The sequence below is a fragment of the Salvelinus alpinus genome, chromosome 2 (genome assembly GCF_045679555.1).
Source record: "Salvelinus alpinus chromosome 2, SLU_Salpinus.1, whole genome shotgun sequence".
NCBI classification, from domain to species: domain Eukaryota; kingdom Metazoa; phylum Chordata; class Actinopteri; order Salmoniformes; family Salmonidae; genus Salvelinus; species Salvelinus alpinus.
Window position 1 is genome coordinate 21,743,672 of NC_092087.1, and position 21,183 is coordinate 21,764,854.

At 43.7% G+C, this 21,183-nt stretch overlaps 1 protein-coding gene across 4 annotated transcripts in view; it reads left to right on the forward strand.

Annotated features, from left to right (window-relative positions):
• The first annotated feature begins 1,532 nt into the window (after window positions 1-1,532).
• The window catches only part of LOC139556349 (semaphorin-3F-like), a 103,333-nt gene continuing 83,682 nt past the window's right edge, over window positions 1,533-21,183 (forward strand). For 2 of the 4 annotated variants that reach the window (XM_071370227.1, XM_071370217.1), the window contains exons 1-2: window positions 1,533-1,991; window positions 6,314-6,469. In XM_071370227.1, the coding sequence (XP_071226328.1) occupies window positions 6,352-6,469 (118 nt within the window). In that variant the 5' untranslated portion in view covers window positions 1,533-1,991; window positions 6,314-6,351. The remainder of the gene's footprint in view (window positions 1,992-6,313; window positions 6,470-21,183) is intronic. The other 2 variants (XM_071370247.1, XM_071370236.1) reach the window with 1 other exon arrangement.

The window sequence follows — 21,183 nt, forward strand, 5'->3', positions numbered from 1 at the left end:
GTCCCACAGTGATAGTGCATGTCAGAGCAAAAACCAAGCCATGAGATTGAAGGAATTGTCCATAGAGCTCTGAGACAGGATTGTGTTGAGGCACAGATCTGGGGAAGGGTACCAAAAAACATCTGCAGTATTGAAGGTCCTCAAGAACACAGTGGACTCCATCATTCTTAAATGGTAGATGTTTGGTACCACCAAGACTCTTCCTAGAGCTGGCCGCCCGGCCAAACTGAGCAATCGGGGGAGAAGGGCCTTGGTCAGGGAGGTGACCAAGAACCCGATGGACAGAGCTTCAGAGTTCCTCTGTGGCAATGGGAGAACCTTCCAGAAGGACAACCATCTCTGCAGCACTCCACCAATCAGATATTTATGTTAGAGTGGCCAGACGGTAGCCACTCCTCAGTAAAAGGCACATGACAGCCCTCTTGGAGTTCGCCAAAAGGCACCTAAAGGTGCCATGAGAAACAAGACCATGAGAAACAAGACCATGAGAAACAAGAGAAACAAGATTCTCTGGTCTGATGAAACCAAAATTTAACTCTTTGGCCCGAATGCGAAATGCCACGTCTGGAGGAAACCTGGCAACATCCCTACGGTGAAGCATGGTGGTGGCAGCATCATGCTGTTGGGATGTTTTTCAGCGGCAGGGACTGGGAGACTAGTCAGGATCGAGGGAAAGATGAACGGAGCAAAGTACAGAGAGATCCTAGATGAAAACCTGCTCCAGAGCACTCAGGACCTCAGACTGGGGAGAAGGTTCACCTTCCAACAGGACAATGTCCCTAAGCACACAGCCAAGACAACGCAGGAGTGGCTTTGAGACAAGTCTCTATTTGTCCTTAAGTGCTCCAGCCAGAGCCCGGACTTGAACCGGATCGAACATCTCTGTGGAGACCTGAAAATAGTTGTGCAGCGACACTCCCCATCCATCTGACAGAGCTTGAGAGGATCTGCAGAGAAGAATGGGAGAAACTCCACAAATACAGGTGTGCAAAGCTTGTAGTGTCATTCCCAAGAAGACTATTTAAAATATATATATATATATATATATATATTTCACCTTATTTAACTAGGCCAGTCAATTAAGAACAAATTCTTTTTTACAATGACAGCTGTAATCGCTGCAATAGGTGCTTAAATAAAGAACTGAGTAAAGGGTCTGAATACTTATGTAAATGTGATATTTTTGTTTATAATTTTCTAAAAGTTTTCAAAAATTTCTGAAAACCTGTTTTCATTAATGGCATTGTGTGTAGATTGATGAGAGGGAAAAAACGATTCAATCCATTATAGAATAAGGCTGTTACATAACGAACTGTGTAAAAAAGTCAAGGGGTCTGAATACTTTCCGAATGTGGGAACAAATTATCAAAGCCAAAGCGTTAAATGTGTGTATGTTTTTCATAAATGTGGAGTCAATCTGGTTTGAGGGATACTGACACGGTTGACCAATGAATCACCACAATAGTCCGGTCTGTTCTATCAGACTGATTATCTAGAGGCGGGAGGAATGGGCGGCGGCAGCTAAGGTACTTCCCGCCCCGTGGGTGTGTTTAACGCAAGTGTAGGCATTGCATCCACCTGCCAACGCGTTTCCCCAGCAGTCAGGAGCGAATACACTTTTACCAGGAACACTTTCTGCGTGTATAGACGACTTTCAGACAAAGAGGAATACTTAAAATTGTCTGTTTTCCTGGATCTGTCACATTGGACTTGTCACAACTCGTCATTAAACTTTCACAAAATTGATTTGGAGAGACGTTTTCAGCTGCTCCTCATGAGCATTGTACTGGGCAGCAATAAACACACCGGACTCAGGTGTATCTCTAAAGACTGTCCTGCAACGGCACTCGGATCTTATACATTTTAAACTTGGAGACGAGAGACGAGAGGCGAGAGGCGAAAGATTTCGTGAAATTTTGTTGGTTTTTTCGATGACTTGTAAAGTTGGACTTGGACTCAAAATTATTTGTGGAGAGTAAAGTGACAATCAGGTAATTATTCATAACGTTACCCTTACGAAAAAAGATTGCAGTCTGAGTGCATTATAACTGTAGTACCCTGCAGTTAGAGTGAATCATTACTGCAGTATGCTTCAAATACTGCGTCCAAAATAAAACATGTTTACTCTACTGTACTACTTGCACTTGTTAGTGCTTGCACTTGTTAGTGCAATATAACTGCAGTTCAACTGCGTCCAAAATACCACAGTCGACTCCAGTTACTGCACCTTTACACTTTTTTGTAAGGGTAATGCTTTGCATTCAAACAGCCTACAATGTGCACACAGCACTGACATTATTTACTGGTGGGTTACATTTGACATGTTGTTGCTCCAAAAGAGCTGTGGCAAAATGTGTAATAATAAGTTCTGTACTGGCATACAACTGTTACATGTTGTTGATTAGGCTTAGCCTGTATGAACAACAGCTTAATGTGGGTAGTTAAATTAGGCTTTAATAATGTACATTTTAATTTAAGTGTGACAGCCAATGCTGGACACGTCGACTTTGTTATAAACGTGTATGTGTCAGTGAGTTTTACCATTTTTTAAATATTTTTAATTTAACCTTTATTTAACTAGGCATATCGGTCTTATTTACAATGAAGGCCTACCCCGGCCAAACACGGACGACGGTGAGCCAATTGTGCTCAGCCCTATGGGACTCCCAATCACGGCCGGATGTGATACATCCTGGAATCGAACCAGGGACTGAAGTGACCCCTTTTGCACTGAGATGCAGTGCCTTAGACCACTGCGCCCTTCGGAGGCAGTGCCATGCTTTAAAGGAGTTTTCTTTTTTTTCTGTGCTGGAACAACTAACGTTACCAGCTGCAGATCTATCTGACAAATTAGTAGCTTTATGTCGCACAACTCAACACAGGTAGTATTGATAATGAGTGTCTCCAGTTTTCAAAATAGCATAATATTTCAAAGATTGTTCACATTGATTCTGCAATAGCCTAGGTGTTTAGTCATCCACAAAGGTTATTTTGTCTCTGGTAAAAATGCACAAATCATTAGAAGCGCACACGTCTCTCTAAGAAAGCAATTTAGCATACCCACGCCCGAAAGAATGCAGAAAGTATGAAGTCCTAGTCTTAGATAACGATCCCAATAGCCCGCTGACTTTTCAAGCGCGGTTGCCGCTGGACCAAGCAGACAGAGGGTGAGTGGCTAAAAGCGAGTTTTAATAGTGGTCTTTACCGTCTTTCAGACAGTAAATTATGCTCAACGTGGCAATTGTCTTGATTCACGATACAGCAATAAGTCATGTTTGCTGTCAAAAACACATGCAAGTACTGAGAACAGACAATTAGGCAACACCTCTGACAAAATGCATTAACGAGGAACCGTCCACAATTATGTATTATTATAGGCTAGTCTGTCGACATGTGAACAAAAGGGCCTATCTAATGTAAAAGTGATGACATGCCAATGAACCGATGGGGTGGTTGGGGGATGAGATGCCTTAATGTAGGTGTCATGTTTATTATACATTTTCGATCCTTTGATGAGAACCATGCCAAGGCTACTGAGCTTCATTCCTATATTTAGCTCTAACGAATTTATGTTTATGTTTTCAAGTGTAGGCCCACGCTATTACACTGCTATTACACTTGTTGCACTTCAAGAACATAAAGAGGAAGACATTGGATCTGGACCTGTTAGATCATTTAATCAAATTAGAATTCCTAGGATATTGTACAAATGGAAAATCATGCATGTGTGTGTGTGTGTGTGTGTGTGTGTGTGTGTGTGTGTGTGTGTGTGTGTGTTGGTGTGTGTCTGTGTCTGTTGAAATGTTATTTGTAAATAGTTCATTGTTTAATTTAATTTGCTTGTGTGAAGGAATCGCCCCCTGACTCAGAATAAACAGCTGCCCAGTTAACAAATTGTCCACAAATAGCTAAGGTTTGAACAGCTGGTTATACTCATAAATCCACCCTAACCAACCCGTTTGGTTAAAGGATCTCTTTTGAGCTGTAGGCTCTGGCCCCAGCTCTCCAGCAGTCTGCATGTTGTGTTTGTGGTTGAAGTACCCTTTACACTGTGCTCACTTGCAATCGCATGCAGAGTGCTTGTATAGCCATCAAAATGTAAACATTGTACATTGATGATGTGTATTCACTGAATCCAAGGTGCATGGGATGTCATACCCTGGGCTATGGGACACAGAAACTGCCTGTTACAGCTGAAGTAATAGCGCTATAGCTCCTTGGCTGTGGGAATCAGGATAATGTGAAGGTTGACAGTGTCCATAAGAGCAGGGCACTGTATCTATTAGATGGCATGAGCCTGTTGGCCAAGCCTGAACATCCATGGATCCGTGCTTTATTATGGTGCACATAACCACAGTGGCATCTGCCCTACAATGTTAAAGCCATGAAATAAGACTAATAATAAGGCTTACCCTAGATTTGAGTTTGGCAGTTCTTTTGTTGTTGTATCAAGTCTAGGCAACACGTACTACCCTTAAAGGGGCAGTGCAGTCGAAACTTGATTTCCTGCGTTTTATATATATTTCCACACTATGAGGTTTGGAATAATACAGCTTGTTTGCATGGGTGTTTTTTTGTTGTTGTTGGAGTTAATAGGCCAATAACAAAGAGAGTTTGCCCTCCTCTCTGCCAATAACAGCCAGGTTTCAGGTTACATATCCCTCCCATTAGGCTCGTCCAATTAGACCCCTAACTCAGGCCACGCCCAGACATTTCTAGCAAAATTGTTGCTTGAAAAATAGCTTTTTGCTAAGAAGCTATTTGTAACCCTTGTCGTGGTTGGAAGAAGAGGAGGACCAATGCGCAGCGTGGTAAGTGTCAATATTGTTTTAATATGAAATAATGAACACTGAACAAAAACAAGAACACGACAAACGAACACTCCTGTACGGTGAAACAAAAACACAGAACAGAAAATAATCACCCACAACACACAATGAAAAACAGGCTACCTAAATATGGCTCCCAATCAGAGACAACGACTGACACCTGCCTCTGATTGAGAACCATACTAGGCCAAACACATAGAAATAGAACAATAGAACAAAACATAGAAAAAACAACATAGAATGCCCACCCCAACTCACGCCCTGACCAAACTAAAATAAAGACATAACAAAGGAACTAAGTGTCAGGACCCGGTGCGAGAAACAGTCACTAAATCGGCAGAACCCAGAAGATGAGGCAGACACAGCAGTACTAGAGATGGTGGTTTAATAAAAAATAGATATCTTCCAAAATACAAAGAAAATCCACAAAGTGGTAAAAACAGCAAGGGAAAAACAAACCTCAAAAGACTAATCCAAAATACAAAAGAACAAAACCAGAGAACCTCTGGAAAATCCAACAAGAGAAAAATATATGTTCACAACAAGGCTGGGGCTGGGTGCTAACATACAAACACTGAGCAAGGAACTGAGGAACACACAGGGATTAAATACTAACAAGGGAACGACATACAGGTGCAAACAATAATTAGAGCAAGGGAAAAACAAAAGGTACAAAAAAGGTGCAATGGGGACATCTAGTGACAAAAAACCAGAACAGTCCTGGCCAAAACCTGACACTAAGGTCAGAACGTGACACTATTTTTTATAATTTTTTACCATTTAATTGAAAACAATCACAGTAAGGTACATAATTGTTACCCAGAAATGATTTGATATTGAGATAAAAATGGCTGCATTGGACCATTAATAAATCATGCAGTATTCTGCTTACCCTTTATAACTTGAGTGTATTGCCCATTCCTTTTAGGTATGGCTCCATTGCTACATTTGATCACAATGTTATTACAGTTTCAATCAACAATCCCAGTGGTTCTGGTAAGACTGGTTGATTTTATCTTCAATACTGTATTCTATTTTGTAGAGGTGAGATTACACCAGTGACACGATTTTTTTCACTCTGGATTGTGTGAAGACAAGGTATAACCTTACATTAGGTGACTACATAATTACAGAGTAGTGCACAGGGTTTGTGATCTTGAAAGAGGAATGTGTTTGGTGGGACGGACTAGAAGATAACAGCATATTCTTGCACAAGAGGCAGGGAACAATGGAGGAGACCAGCTTGATTTTCCCATCATTTTGTCACGCATACATAAAGGTAAAATATGACTCTGGCCAAATGGAATTGGATTCTCTACTTTGGAAAGGTCCAATGGTCTGGGTGTAATCCCTAAACATCAGTGATGGAACATCAGATGTTCACAGCTCTCAAAAAGAAGCTATCATCGTAAATACCACTGTGTAATACTTTTAGCAGCTAACGTTTATCAAATGTTTAATTGTTAACCTCTTCTTCCCTCCAGTGTTCTGTGATTGTTCTTTACCTGGAGGTTGGTTCACCATGCTGTTGGCAGGTCTGTGGACGGTCCACATGCTCCTGGCCCTGGTTGTCGGGGCTCTGTGCAATCACAACATCAACGACCCTCATGCTTCACCCCGCGTCTTCATCTCCTTCAAAGGTGAGAAGCAAACATCTCTGGTCTACCCCCTAGTGGTTTCTATCTGGAGTCTTGAATTCATCTAGTTCTCTCCTCTAATAGCTTCCTCCCGTTGTGTGGCATCATTAAAAGAATCACCGCATTTTCTGTTTTCTACTGCTCTGCACTGAGTGTGCACCCTTTGTGTGACTGATGATATCATAATCAGATAAATGGGATGATTCTGGCCTTGATAAGTGCTCTAGATTCCATAGGAAGAACTTACAGCATAGTCATGAGTCATGTTGCACCGCAGATCCGTCATAGTGACCACTAACAAATCATGCGATTCTAATTTGCTTCCTCTCTTAAACATTCTGGCAGGGTCATTCTCAGCAACTGCTTCCACTTTACTATATTGAACGAATAATTAAAAACATAAACAAAGGAGGAAAAAAAGCTTACAGTTGAGGTTAACAAAGACAACAGTATATTTTTTAGAACAATTTTCCCTCTGATACAGAATGCTAGTTATAAGGTGTCCTTGAATCAACATGATTACATTCTCTGATGTTTTTGTAATGGAGAAGGAACAGTCTAAAGGTGAAAGTGATGCATTAAAAAGACTTTGCCTGTAGAATATTAGCATGTAATGATAACACTATCATGGTCATTATCAGATCAGGGGTCCCTCTACAGAATGACACATCTCAGGGCTTTGTTCATGCACTTCAGTGGCCATGTAGATGAGGTGGGGTAGGGCTTGGGGGTTGTGGGGTTTGGAGGGAGCGTGTAGCAGGTATTACTGAGATCAAATTGCCTGGTTCAACCAAGCAGAGCGCTGTTTGTCCCTAAGGTCTGTCCCTCTCTCCAATCTAGCCTGCGATTAGCAGCCGTAGCAGCGCTAAGGGACTGAGCAGTGCCCCTGTTTGCTTTGGCTTCCATTTCCCAGGACTCCTGGGCTGGCACAGTTCAATATTAAAGGTTCTTTCCCTCTTTAATCAAGTCAGATTTAACACATCACTGAACACGTATCCAGAGCTCAGCATTTCTTTCATTATTTTTTCCCCAAATATCAATATACACAGTTCTCTAGTTGAATATCTTCAAATATATTGCTTTTACTCGACTGCATCAACAAAGTTGGTCTTTTCGTTTTTCGGTTGATTGTTTTTCTCAGAATGGATTTTTTTTAAATTATTTAAAATATTCTCCGAAGTGTGTCGTTTGAAATTGTGGCCTGCTCTTTATTCACCTGCAATACTTTTTTGGCAAATCCAGCAGTATTGTTTGCTGATGAGCAGACACAGAGGAGAACCTGGCTCTCTTGCTTACCTGTTTGTTTTGCTACCCAGTCATGATGCATTTCACAGTCTACTGACTCTGCTTTTCTCCTAAGCTCTGGAGAGAGCCTTTTCCCCCTTCAATATTGTGATTCACCCACTTAATTGCTTTTCTAGTACCTTGTAAACCCCACATTGACAAAGCAGCTGCACTTTCCACCTTGCATTATAGTGTTTTAATTATTCACTACAGTTTCAGTGATGCATTTACTATTGACTGGCGATGTAGGTTATTTTTATAGATCGTACTTACTAACTAGATTTTTAGCAACAAGTTTGAGATTTCTCTTTATGGCACCCTTTGATGTTTTGGCTATGGGCTTTGACACAGCATAACATTTATATTGCAGTGTAGGCTCCTCAGAGGAGGAAGGGGAGGACCAACCTCCTCAGTGAATTTCATAAAAAAATTGTAAAACATAAAAAACGTTACCCTTTTTAGATAAAACTATACAAAATATATTCACATCACCAAATAATTGATTAAAACACACTTTTTTGCAATGGAGGTCTACAGTAGCCTCAGCAGCAGTCTGTATCGTAGCACAACGGTCTAGCCGGAGAACAGATAGCTTTCGTCCTCCTCTGGGTACATTGAGTTCAATACAAAGCCTAGGAGGCCCATGGTTCTCACCCCTTTCATAGACTTACACAGTAAGTATGACAACTTCCGGAGGACGTCCTCCAATCTATCAGAGCTCTTGCAGCATGAACTGACATGTTGCGCACCCAATCAAAGGATCAGAGAATTAATCTAGTACTGAAAGCATAAGCTACAGCTAGCTAGCACTACAGTGCATCAAATGTGGTGAGTAGTTGACTCAAAGAGAAAGACAATAGTTGAACAGTTTTGAACAAATTAATTTCTTCCAAAATGAAGGAGAAGCAAGAGAGAGAGAGATTTCATAATTTTGTTTCACTATCAGTTTCAAATCAAATCAAAGTTTATTTGTCACGTGCGCTGAGTACAACAGGTGTAGACCTTACAGTGAAGTGCTTACTTACAGGCTCTAACCAATAGTGCAAAAAAAGGTATTAGGTGAACAATAGGTAAGTAAAGAAATAAAACAACAGTAAAACGACAGGCTATATACGGTAGCGAGGCTATAAAAGTAGCGAGACTACATACAGACACCGGTTAGTCAGGCTGATTGAGATAGTATGTACATGTAGATATGGTTAGTGTCTATGCATATGTGATGAACAGAGAGTAGCAGTAGCGTGAAAGAGGGGTTGGCGGGTGGTGGGTGGCGGGAAACAATGCAGATAGCCTGGTTAGCCAAGGTGCGGAAGCACTGGTTGGTCGGCCCAATTGAGGTAGTATGTACATGAATGTATAGTTGAAGTGACTATGCATATATGATAAACAGAGAGTAGCAGTAGCATAAAAGAGGGGTTGGGGGGGGGGCACACAATGCAAATAGTCCGGGTAGCCATTTGATTACCTGTTCAGGAGTCTTGTGGCTTGGGGTTAAAAACTGTGGAGAAGCCTTTTTGTCCTAGACTTGGCACTCCGGTACGGCTTGCCATGCGGTAGTAGAGAGTACAGTCTATGACTGGGGTGGCTGGGGTCTTTGACAATTTTTAGGGCCTTCCTCTGACACCCTATGGTGTAGAGGTCCTGGATGGCAGGAAGCTTGGCCCCAGTGATGTACTGGGCCATACGCACTACCCTCTGTAGTGCATTGCGGTCAGAGGTCGAGCAATTGCCATACCAGGCAGTTATGCAACCAGTCAGGATGCTCTCGATGTTGCAGCTGTAGAACCTTTTGAGGATCTCAGGACCCATGCCAAGTCTTTTAAGTTTCCTGATGGGGAATAGGCTTCTTGGTGTGTTTGGACCATTCTAGTTTGTTGTTGATGTGGACACCAACGAACTCGAAGCTCTCAACCTGCTCCAATTCAGCCCCGTCGATGAGAATGGGTTTAGCCTACTCAAACACCCTGCTTAAACAGAGGGATGCTATGTTAGCTAGCTGGCTATGACTATCCAACACACCACTGAAAGTCTTCCAGGTCAAGGTAAGATTTTGGTTTGACTAATTTATTGCCACCGGGCCCCGCCGGTGTATGTGCTAAACTGCTTACTGACTGTACACTGTAACGTTACTGCATGATTCTAGGTGGTTTACTAATGCATTAGTTATATTAGCTATGTTGAGTATGACATTAGCTAATATGGTGATAATGATGTAGGCTGTGTGTAGCGGTTATGAAATGGTTTGGCTTGGAAAGGTTTTTTCGCCTGGTCACATACAGCTGATGTGTTGTGCATTGAAGTTCACAAGCAAAGGGATAAGGTGAGAGGAGTAGAATGCATTGATGCAAGAAAGAATACAACGCGGCTGCTATGAAAGTGAACTGTGTTTACGCTTTATCAGGGGTGTATTTATTGTGCCTGTTATGTTAAAAACTTTCTTAAACGGAAGCAAGCCGAACAAAACGGGAATAAGCATACCTGAATTTGTCCAATAGAAACTCTTGTTTGCAACTGTTGGACTAATGATTACACCCTAGATCAGTTAGATACAGGCAAGAGTGTGCAAGGCGGTATTGAATGTGTGCACCTACGTTTTAAACTTTAATTCATAGCCTAGGTTGTAGCAACCTCATCATGGTTATAGGAAAATTGTAATATCTTGTAGTAGCCTAAACCTATCGCTGTTACATTGAACTGTGTGAATGGAATATGAATTACAGTCATCCAATATGCCGTCCTCCCTCATCTTAAACGGCATCGACTGCCGCTGTTATATTGATATATTTTTATGTATAATATGCTCATTATGAAAGTGCCGTATAATGGTGCTGTATCATATTACACGTATCCCAAATTAAAAACTTTAAGCTGACATCCCTTCTTGGTTATTTAATGGTCTGGTCTCTAACTATTGTGAGGTTGGTTGCTTGCCAAAACCTGCTTACTCTGCTGCTCCCGAGAAGCGCTAAGGACCGTGACCTCTTACACAAGAGGCCCTCACTTCCCCATTAAACAGGTCGTACCTACGTGGAGAGTAAATCAAGAACCTCTTAATTGTTTTTTTCTTTCTACTTTAGTGAAATGCTTCCCCAGGGAACTTCACCTACAGATGCAGGCTTTTCATTTGATCACTCTTTTGTTGCTGAGAATTGTCCTCCACTTAAGGAAATGCAGATGAGCTTCGTGATTTACATAAATTCACAGAAAACAGGCACTAACACATGGTTATATTAACATGATTGCACTTTTCATGTAGCCTACTTTTATCCAGCTAATCGCTTAACCACCTATCAAGCAACATTATGGACTACATGTTTAAATTCTGTTGCTGCAGGATTATTTCGCTACGACAATACTGGTGGAATTAACATCCTACATCTCTATGACGCAGTCTGGTCTGGCCTACTGACTGAGTGTCAATTATATGCAGCCAAATGTGGAGCATGAAGCTCTGCTTTTGTAAATAAGAAAACGTTCAGCATTAGTATGTCTCAAGATTTTCACTCTAAAGCTTGAATGTTAGAAAGGTTTACGTATTGCACAAACGGTATGTTTTGGAGCTAAATCTTTTGAACCACAATAGTGAGGATATTTCAAGTCTAGCCATCATCTGTAGCCGGTGAAAGCATGAGGTAAGAGCCTTGAAAGGGTAGACTTCAGTCAGGCTTATCACTGTCTCCTGCCCTGCACGATCACAGCCAGGGTGAAGGACTTTGATAGCCAGAGCTGTGAAGTCCGCTTCAGTAAGGAAAGCTAATAGGAATCTGTGTAATCAATACCTCACAGCTCATTTAAATGGCCAACCTAACTTAGGCATAAAGAGAAGTGAGTCGCCATAGATAATCAATTGCACTCTATGGGGGTAGCTCAGACAAGACTGCTGTCGCCAACAATCCCCAAGAGGGGAATGTCTCCACCCGTCTACCCCCATAAGTCAGACTCTACCTGGAAAACTGGAGAATACAGTGAATTATACTGAACAAAAATATAAATGCAACATGTAAAGTGTTCATGAGCTGAAATAAAATATCTCAGAAATGTTCCATACGCACAAAACTATTATTTCTCTCAAATGTTGTGCACAAATTTGTTTACATCCCTGTTAGTGAGCATTTCTTCTTTGCCAAGATAATCCATCCACCTGACAGGTGTGGCATATCAATAGGCTGATTAAACAGCGTGACCATCAATTCAAATCACATTTTATTTGTCACATACACATCAAATCAAATCAAATTTATTTATAAAGCCCTTCTTACATCAGCTGATATATCAAAGTGCTGTACAGAAACCCAGCCTAAAACCCCAAACAGCAAGCAATGCAGGTATAGAAGCACGGTGGCTAGGAAAAACTCCCTAGAAATGCCAGATCCTAGGAAGAAACCTGGAGAGGAACCAGGCTATGAGGGGTGGCCAGTCCTCTTCTGGCTGTGCCAGGTGGAGATTATAACAGAACATGGCCAAGATGTTCAAATGTTCATAGATTACCAACAGGGTCAAATAATAATAATAATCACAGTGGTTGTCGAGGGTGCAACACATGGTTTGCAGATGTTAATGCGAGTGTAGTGAAATGCTTGTGCTTCTAGTTCCGACCATGCAGTAATATCTAGCAAGTAATCTAACAATTTCACAACAACTACTTTATACACACAAGTGTAAAGGAATGAATAAGAATATGTACATAAAGATATATGAATGAACGATGGCCGAACGGCATAGGCAAGATGCAGTAGATGGTATAGAGTACAGTATATACGTATGAGATGAGTAATGTAGGGTATGTAAACATTATATAAAGTGGCATTGTTTAAAGTGGCTAGTTATACATTTATTACATAAATCTTTCCTTATTAAAGTGGCTAGAGATGAGTCAGTATGTTGGCAGCAGCAACTCAAAGTTAGGGTTGGCTGTTTAACAGTCTGATGGCCTTGAGATAGAAGCTGTTTTTCAGTCTCTCGGTCCCCACTTTGATGCACCTGTACTGACCTCGCCTTCTGGATGATAGCGGGGTGAACAGGCAGTGGCTCGGGTGGTTGTTGTCCTTGATGATCTTTTTGGCCTTCCTGTGACATCGGGTGGTGTAGGTGTCCTGGAGGGCAGGTTGTTTTCCCCCGGTGATGCGTTGTGCAGACCTCACTACTCTCTGGAGAGCCTTACGGTTGTGGGCGGAGCAGTTGCCGTACCAGGCGGTGATACAGCCAGACAGGATACTCTCGATTGTGCATCTGTAAAAGTTTGTGAGTGTCTTTGGTGACAAGCCAAATTTCTTCAGCCTCCTGAGGTTGAAGAGGCGCTGCTGCGCCTTCTTCACCACGCTGTCTGTGTGGGTGGACCATTTCAGTTTGTCCGTGATGTGTACGCCGAGGAACTTAAAACTTTCCACCTTCTCCACTACTGTCTCGTCGATGTGGATAGGGGGCTGCTCCCTCTGCTGTTCCCTGAAGTCCACGATCATCTCCTTTGTTTTGTCTCTAAACAGGTGCACCTTGTGCTGGGGACAATAAAAGGCCATGCTAAAATGTTCAGTTTTGTCACACAACTCAATGCCACAGATATCTAAAATGTTGAGGGAGCATGCAATTGGCAGGCTGACTGCAGGAATGTCCACCAGAGCTGTTGCCAGAGAATTTAATATTAATTTCTGTACCAACGTTGTTTTTGATAATTTGACAGTACGTCCAACCGGCCTCACAACCGCAGACCACGTGTATGGCATCGTGTGAGGGCGAGCGGTTTGCTGATGTCAACTTGTGAATTGATTGCCCCATGGTGGTGGTGGGGTTATGGTATGGGCAGGCATAAGCTACAGACAACAAACACAATTGCATTTTATTGATGCCAATTTGAATGCGCAGAGATACCGTGATGAAATTCTGAGGCCCATTGTCGTGCCATTCATCCGCCGCCATCACCTCATGTTTCAGCATGATAATGCACAGCCCCATGTCGCAAAGATCTGTACACAATTCCTTGAAGCTGAACATTTCCCAGTTCTTTCATGGCCTGCATACTCACCAGACATGTCACCCATTGAGCATGTTTGGGATGCTCTGGATCGATATGTACGAGAGTGTGTTCCAGTTCCTACCAATATCCAGAAACTTATCACAGCCATTGAAGAGGAGTGGGACAACAGGCCACAAACAACAGCCTGATCAACTCCATGCGAAGGAGATGTGTTGCGCTGCATGAGGCAAATGGTGGTCACACCAGAGACAGACTGGTTTTCTTATCCAACACCCTACTTTTTTTAAGGTATCTGTGACCAACAGATGCATATTTGTATTCCCAGTCCTGTGATATCCATAGATTAGGGCCTAATTTAATTTCCTTATATGAACTGGCACTAAATAAAATCTTAGAAATTGTTGCATGACCTCTTGACTTTTTTTACATTTTGTTATGTTACAGCCTTATTCTAAAATGGATAAATACAAATACAAATCGCTTTAATCTACACACAGTACCCCATAATGACAAAGCGAAAACAGGTTTTTAGAATTTTTTGCCCCAATAAACTGAAAAAAACATCTTATTTACATAAGTATTCAGACCCTTTGCTATGAGACTCAAAATTGATCTCAGGTGCATCCTGTTTCCATTGATCATCCTTGAGATGTTTCTACAATCTGGATTGGAGTCCACCTGTGGTAAATTCTATTGACTGGACATGATTTGGAATGGCACACACCTGTCTATATACAGTTGACAGTGCATTTCAGAGCAAAAACCAAGCCATGAGGTCGAAGGAATTGTCCGTAGAGCTCTGAGACAGGATTGTGTCGAGGCACAGATCTGGGGAAGGGTACCAAAAAATGTCTGCAGCATTGAAGGTCCCCAGGAACACAGAGGCCTCCATCATTCTTAAATGGAAGAAGTTTGGAACCACCAAGAATCTATGTAGAGCTGGCCCCTCGGCCAAATTGAGCAATCGGAAAAGAAGGGTCTTGGACAGGGACGTGACCAAGAACCCGATGGTCACTCTGACAGAGCTCCAGAGTTCCTCTGTGGTGATGGGAGAACCTTCCAGAAGGACAACCATCTCTTCAGCACTCCACCAATCAGGCCTTTATCAGGCTAGAGGCTAGAGTGGCCAGACGGAAGCCACTCCTCATTAAAAGTCACATGACAGCCCGCTTGGAGTTTGCCAAAATGCACCTAAAGGACTCTCAGACCATGAGAAACAAGATTCCCTGGTCTGATGAAACCTAGATTGAACACTTTGACCTGAATTCCAAGCGTCATGTCTGGAGGAAACCTGGCACCATCCCTACGATGATGCATGGTGGTGGTATCATCATGCTGTCGGTATGTTTTTCAGTGGCAGGGACTGGGAGATTAGGCAGGATCAAGGCAAAGATGAACGGAGCAAATTACAGAGATCCTTAATCAAAACATGCTCCAGAGCGCTCAGGACCTCAGTCTGGGACAAAGGTTCACCTTCCAACAGGACAATGACCCGAAGCACACAGCCAAGACAACACAGGAGTGGTTTCAGGACAAATCTCTGAATGTCCTTGAGTGGTCTAGCCAGACCCCGGACTTGAACCTGATCGAACATTACTGGAGAGACCTGAAAATAGCTGTGCAGTGACGCTCCCCATCCAACCTGACAGAGCTTGAGAGGATCTGCAGAGAAGAATGGGAGAAACTCCCCAAATACATGTGTGCCAAGATTGTAGTGTCATACCCAAGAAGACTCGAGGCTGTAATCGCTGCCAAAGGTGCTTCAATAAAGTAATGAGTAAATTGTCTGAAAACTTATGTAAATGTGATATTTTATTTAGTATAAATTTGCCAAAGAAAATCACAAATATTTTTTTTTGCTTTGTCATTATGGGGTATTGTGTGTAGATTGATGAGGGAAAAACAGTTTAATCAATTTTAGAATAAGGCTGTAACGTAACAAAATGTGTAAGAAGTCAAGGGGTCTGAATACTTTCCGAATGCACTGTATGTTACACATTCAGTGTAAAGGCATTATTACAGATTTGGGTTTATTGGAGAAAGTTAAGATAAACCAAATCCCTCCACTACTAAAATGAAAGCCAATTAATTACCATGCAAAATTATTGTTTGAGATAATACAGGCCTCCAACATGACAACTAATAAGTGATTGTTTACATGTAAGGCTCCTTGTAAATCCATTTACAGCAGATTACAACAGATTTAGCCCTATCTGTGTTGTTTCACAGATTACCCGTGTTGTATTGCAGTTTGACAATACCCATGGAGAATGACAAATCATTTTTAGGAATAAATGCACTGATAGGCATTGCTCCAGGGACACTTCTCCATTATGTTTTGGTATAGAATTCCACTGCATGACAGATGAGCATAATCCTACTTTGTTGGCTCATATCCCCCCGCTGACATAATATAATACTATTATTAATGACACTAGTAGTAATATATGCTGTTTAGCAGACACTTTTATACAAAGAGTCATGCGTGCATACATTTCTTTAGGTACGGGTGGGCCCTGGAATTGAACCCACTATCCTGGCGTTGCATCCGCCATGCTATACCAACTGAGCTACAGAGACATGTTATTGTTCGTCCATTATGGGTGATCCTTGCTTATGGCTCAGCCTTTTGAGGTTTTAAACCACATATGAACCCTGGCTACAGCTGTGCTGTTTAATACGTAGCTTACTATGACTCACTAAATACTCATTGTAGTCAAATAGAACGTCAGCTTTTGTTTATTGTTATTGTAAAACCATTGCATATGCTGTATGCATATGTTTACAGAAAGTGTGAGTTGTGAATAAAAGCCATTAGTGTCTATATTATCCCAGCAAGGCCTCTAGGACACAGGCTCTTTACATTTGTCTGCTAAGATAAGGAGGCAAGGTAAACTTAAGGTGAGAATAAACAAAGGCACAGGGTCAAGAGGTACCACAGTTGTAAATAACATGACCAGGGCTAGGTGGTGGTGACATGGACCTCCCCCGTAACATGGCCCTCCCCCGTTGTGTTTGCTGTTTCTATATTTTAGGCTATTTTTTCAATATTTTTGAAGTTATCTACCTCTACACATGTTCTCCCTCTCACCTTTTCCCTGGCGGGGTTAATGGAATTTGAAACAGTTGTTCTCAAGTGTAGTAGGAATTATGGGGTATGGTGGGAATGCTTGGGAATGCTGTGACATCACATGGGATTACTCCCTTTTTGGCATCCAGGACCAAATCCACAAAGAGGAGCAGGATTGTTGGTCACTGTGACCACTGTGGTTGGGATCGGGAATACCATTGGTGGGTGTCTCAGAGCAGGAGGAAGCTACACTGACTGACTGCCCCCGTCTTTCATTCACACTTCTCCTCTGCACCCTCCCCGTCCAGCCCGGAGGTAACAGCAGGCTTCTATTTTTACTCTCTGGCTCCGTCTTTCTGTCTATTTCGGATGCTGCCGGGGTTATAAACTTCCCTTCAGGGTTGAAAGCCCTGCACTCAGGACTTTCAATGCCCTCGAAGTACAGTAGTGTTGTATCTGTAATGTAAAGTGTTATTTTTCAGTGTGTTAACGCCGCAGAACCTGAACAACAACAGAGGAGAATTAGAAGCAGCTTAACTTCACTAGGGTAGGGGGCAGCATTCGGAATTTTGGATGAAAAGCGTGCCCAAATTAAACTGCCTGCTACTCAGCTAGATTATATGCTAGATTATGCATATAATTGGTAGATTTGGTTAGAAAACACTCTGAAGTTTCTAAAACTGTTTGAATGATATCTGTGAGTATAACAGAACTCATATGGCAGGCAAAAATCGGAGAAAAAAATCCAACCAGGAAGTGGGAAATCTGAGGTTTGTAGTTTTTCAAGTCATTGCCAATCGAATATACAGTGTCTATGGGGTCATATTGCACTTCCTAAGGCGTCCACTAGATGTCAACAGTCTTTAGAACCTTGTTTGATGCTTCTACTGTAAAGGAGGGGGGAATGGGAGCTGAATGAGTCAGAGGTCTGCCAGAGTGGCATGAGCTGACCATGCGCGTTCACGTGAGAGTTAGCTTGCTTTCCATTGCATTTCTACAGACAAAGTAATTCTCCGGTTGGAACATTATTGAAGAATTATGATAAAAACATCCTAAAGATTGATTCTATACTTCGTTTGACATGTTTCTACGAACTGTAATATGACTTTTCGTCTGAACTTTCGCCTGGACTTGCCTGCGCTTCATGAGTTTGGATTGTGAGCTGAACGTAAATTATGGACTTTATCGAACAAATCAAACATTTATTGTGGAACTGGGATTCCTGGGAGTGCATTCTGATGAAGACCATCAAAGGTAAGTGAATATTTATAATGCTAGTTCTGGCTTCTGTTGACTCCACAACATGGCGGATATCTGTATGGCTTGGTTTTGTGTCTGAGCGCTGTACTCAGTTATTGCATGGTGTGCTTTTTCCGTAAAGTTTAAAAAAAATCTGACACAGCAGTTGCATTAAGGAGAAGTGTGTTACGGCTGTCGTCTTCCTCCTCTTCCTCGGACGAGGAGAGGAAAGAAGGATCGGTGGACCAATACGCAGCGAGGTAATTAGACATAAATGATATTTATTGAAACACGAAGACGAAATACGAAAACACTTGGAAATTACAAAATAACAAACACGACGTAGACAGACCTGAACATGGAACTTACATAACTACACGCAGAACTCACGAACAGGAACAGACTACATCAAACGAACGAACAGCCAAGACAGTCCCGTGTGGTGCACATACACAGACACGAAAGACACAGGAGACAATCACCCACAAACAAACATTGAGAACAACCTACCTTAATATGACTCTCAATCAGAGGAAATGCCAAACACCTGCCTCTAATTGAGAGCCATACCAGGCAACCCTTTAACCCAACATAGAAACACAACACATAGAAATGCCCACCCCGCTCACGCCCTGACCAATAAACACATACAAAACAAGAGAAAACAGGTCAGGAACGTGACATAACCCCCCCCTTAAGGTGAGAACGCCGGGCGCACCAGCACAAAGTCTAGGGGAGGGTCTGGGTGGGCATCTGACCACGGTGGTGGCTCAGGCTCCGGACGCTGTCCCCACACCACCATAGTCACTCCCCGCTTCTGTATCCCCCTCCCAATGACCACCCTCCAACTAAACCCACCTAAATGAAGGGCCAGCACCGGGATAAGGGCCAGCACCGGGATAAGGGGCAGCTCCGGGCTGAGGGACTCTGGCAGGTCCTGGCTGAGGGACTCTGGCAGGTCCTGGCTGAGGGACTCTGGCAGGTCCTGGCTGAGGGACTCTGGCAGGTCCTGGCTGAGGGACTCTGGCAGGTCCTGGCTGGACGGCTCTGGCTGGTCCTGGCTGGACGGCTCTGGCTGGTCCTGGCTGGACGGCTCTGGCAGGTCCTGGCTGGACGGCTCTGGCAGGTCCTGGCTGGACGGCTCTGGCAGGTCCTGGCTGGACGGCTCTGGCAGGTCCTGGCTGGACGGCTCTGGCAGGTCCTGGCTGGACGGCTCTGGCTGGTCCTGGCTGGACGGCTCTGGCTGGACGGCTCTGGCTGGTCCTGGCTGGACGACGGCTCAGTCCAGACGAGCAGTTCATGCGGCGTTGGGCAGACTGGCAGTTCAGGCGCCGCTGGGCAGACGGGCAGTTCAGGCGCCGCTGGGCAGACGGGCAGTTCAGGCGCCGCTGGGCAGACGGGCAGTTCAGGCGCCGCTGGGCAGACGGGCACACCTGTAGGGAGGAGACGGAGAGACAGCCTGGTGCGTGGTATAGGCACTGGCTGCACTGGAGAGGAGGAAAGCTCTGACAGCGCTGGACAGGTGGGAGCAGCTGGAGAGAGAACCCGGAGAGACAGCCTGGTGCGGGGGGCTGCCACCGGTGGACTGGTACTTGGAGGTGGCACCGGGTATACCGGACCGTGAAGGAGGACACGTGCTCTTGAGCACCGAGCCTCCCCAACCTTACCAGGTTGAATGGTCCCCGTAGCCCTGCCAGTGCGGCGAGGTGGAATAACCCGCACTGGGCTATGCAGGCGAACCGGGGACACCACCTGTAAGGCTGGTGCCATGTACGCCGGCCCGAGGAGACGTACTGGAGGCCAGATACGTTGGGCCGGCTTCATGACATCCGGCTCGATGCCCAACCTAGCCCTCCCAGTGCGGCAAGGTGGAATAGCCCGCACTGGGCTAAGCACGCGTACTGGGGACACCGTGCGCTTTACCGCATAACACGGTGTCTGACCAGTACGACGCCCTCTCACTCCACGGTAAGCACGGGGAGTTGGCTCAGGTATCCTACCCGGCTTTGCCACACTCCTCGTGTGCCCCCCCCCAAGAAATTTTTGGGTCTGACTCTCGGGCTCCCAACCGCGTCGCCGCGCTGCCTCCTCATACCAGCGCCTCTCTGCCTTCGCTGCCTCCAGCTCCGCCTTGGGACGGCGATATTCCCCTGGCTGAGCCCAGGGTCCTTTGCCGTCCAGGATCTCCTCCCATGTCCATGAGTCCTGGTTGCTCTGTTGAGCTCTCCCCCGCCGCTTGGTCCTAGTTAGGTGGGTGATTCTGTTACGGCTGTCGTCTTCCTCCTCTTCCTCGGACGAGGAGAGGAAAGAAGGATCGGTGGACCAATACGCAGCGAGGTAATTAGACATAAATGATATTTATTGAAACACGAAGACGAAATACGAAAACACTTGGAAATTACAAAATAACAAACACGACGTAGACAGACCTGAACATGGAACTTACATAACTACACGCAGAACTCACGAACAGGAACAGACTACATCAAACGAACGAACAGCCAAGACAGTCCCGTGTGGTGCACATACACAGACACGAAAGACACAGGAGACAATCACCCACAAACAAACATTGAGAACAACCTACCTTAATATGACTCTCAATCAGAGGAAATGCCAAACACCTGCCTCTAATTGAGAGCCATACCAGGCAACCCTTTAACCCAACATAGAAACACAACACATAGAAATGCCCACCCCGCTCACGCCCTGACCAATAAACACATACAAAACAAGAGAAAACAGGTCAGGAACGTGACAAAGTGGATCTAAAATTCCATGAATAACAGTTGTATCTTTTTTTTAAATTAGTAAATTGATGTGGCTCTCTGCAAAATCACCGGATGTTTTGGAACTACTGAACATAACGCGCCAATGTAAACTCAGATTTTTGGATATAAATATGAACTTTACCGAACAAAACATACATGTATTGTGTAACATGAAGTCCTATGAGTGTCATCTGATGAAGATCATCAAAGGTTAGTGATTAATTCTATCTCTATTTCTGCTTTTTGTAACTCCTCTCTTTGGCTGGAAAAATGGCTGTGTTTCCTGTGACTTGGCTATGACCTAACATAATCGTTTGGTGTGCTTTCGTCGTAAAGCCTTTTTGAAATCGGACACTGTGGCTGGATTTACAACAAGTGTATC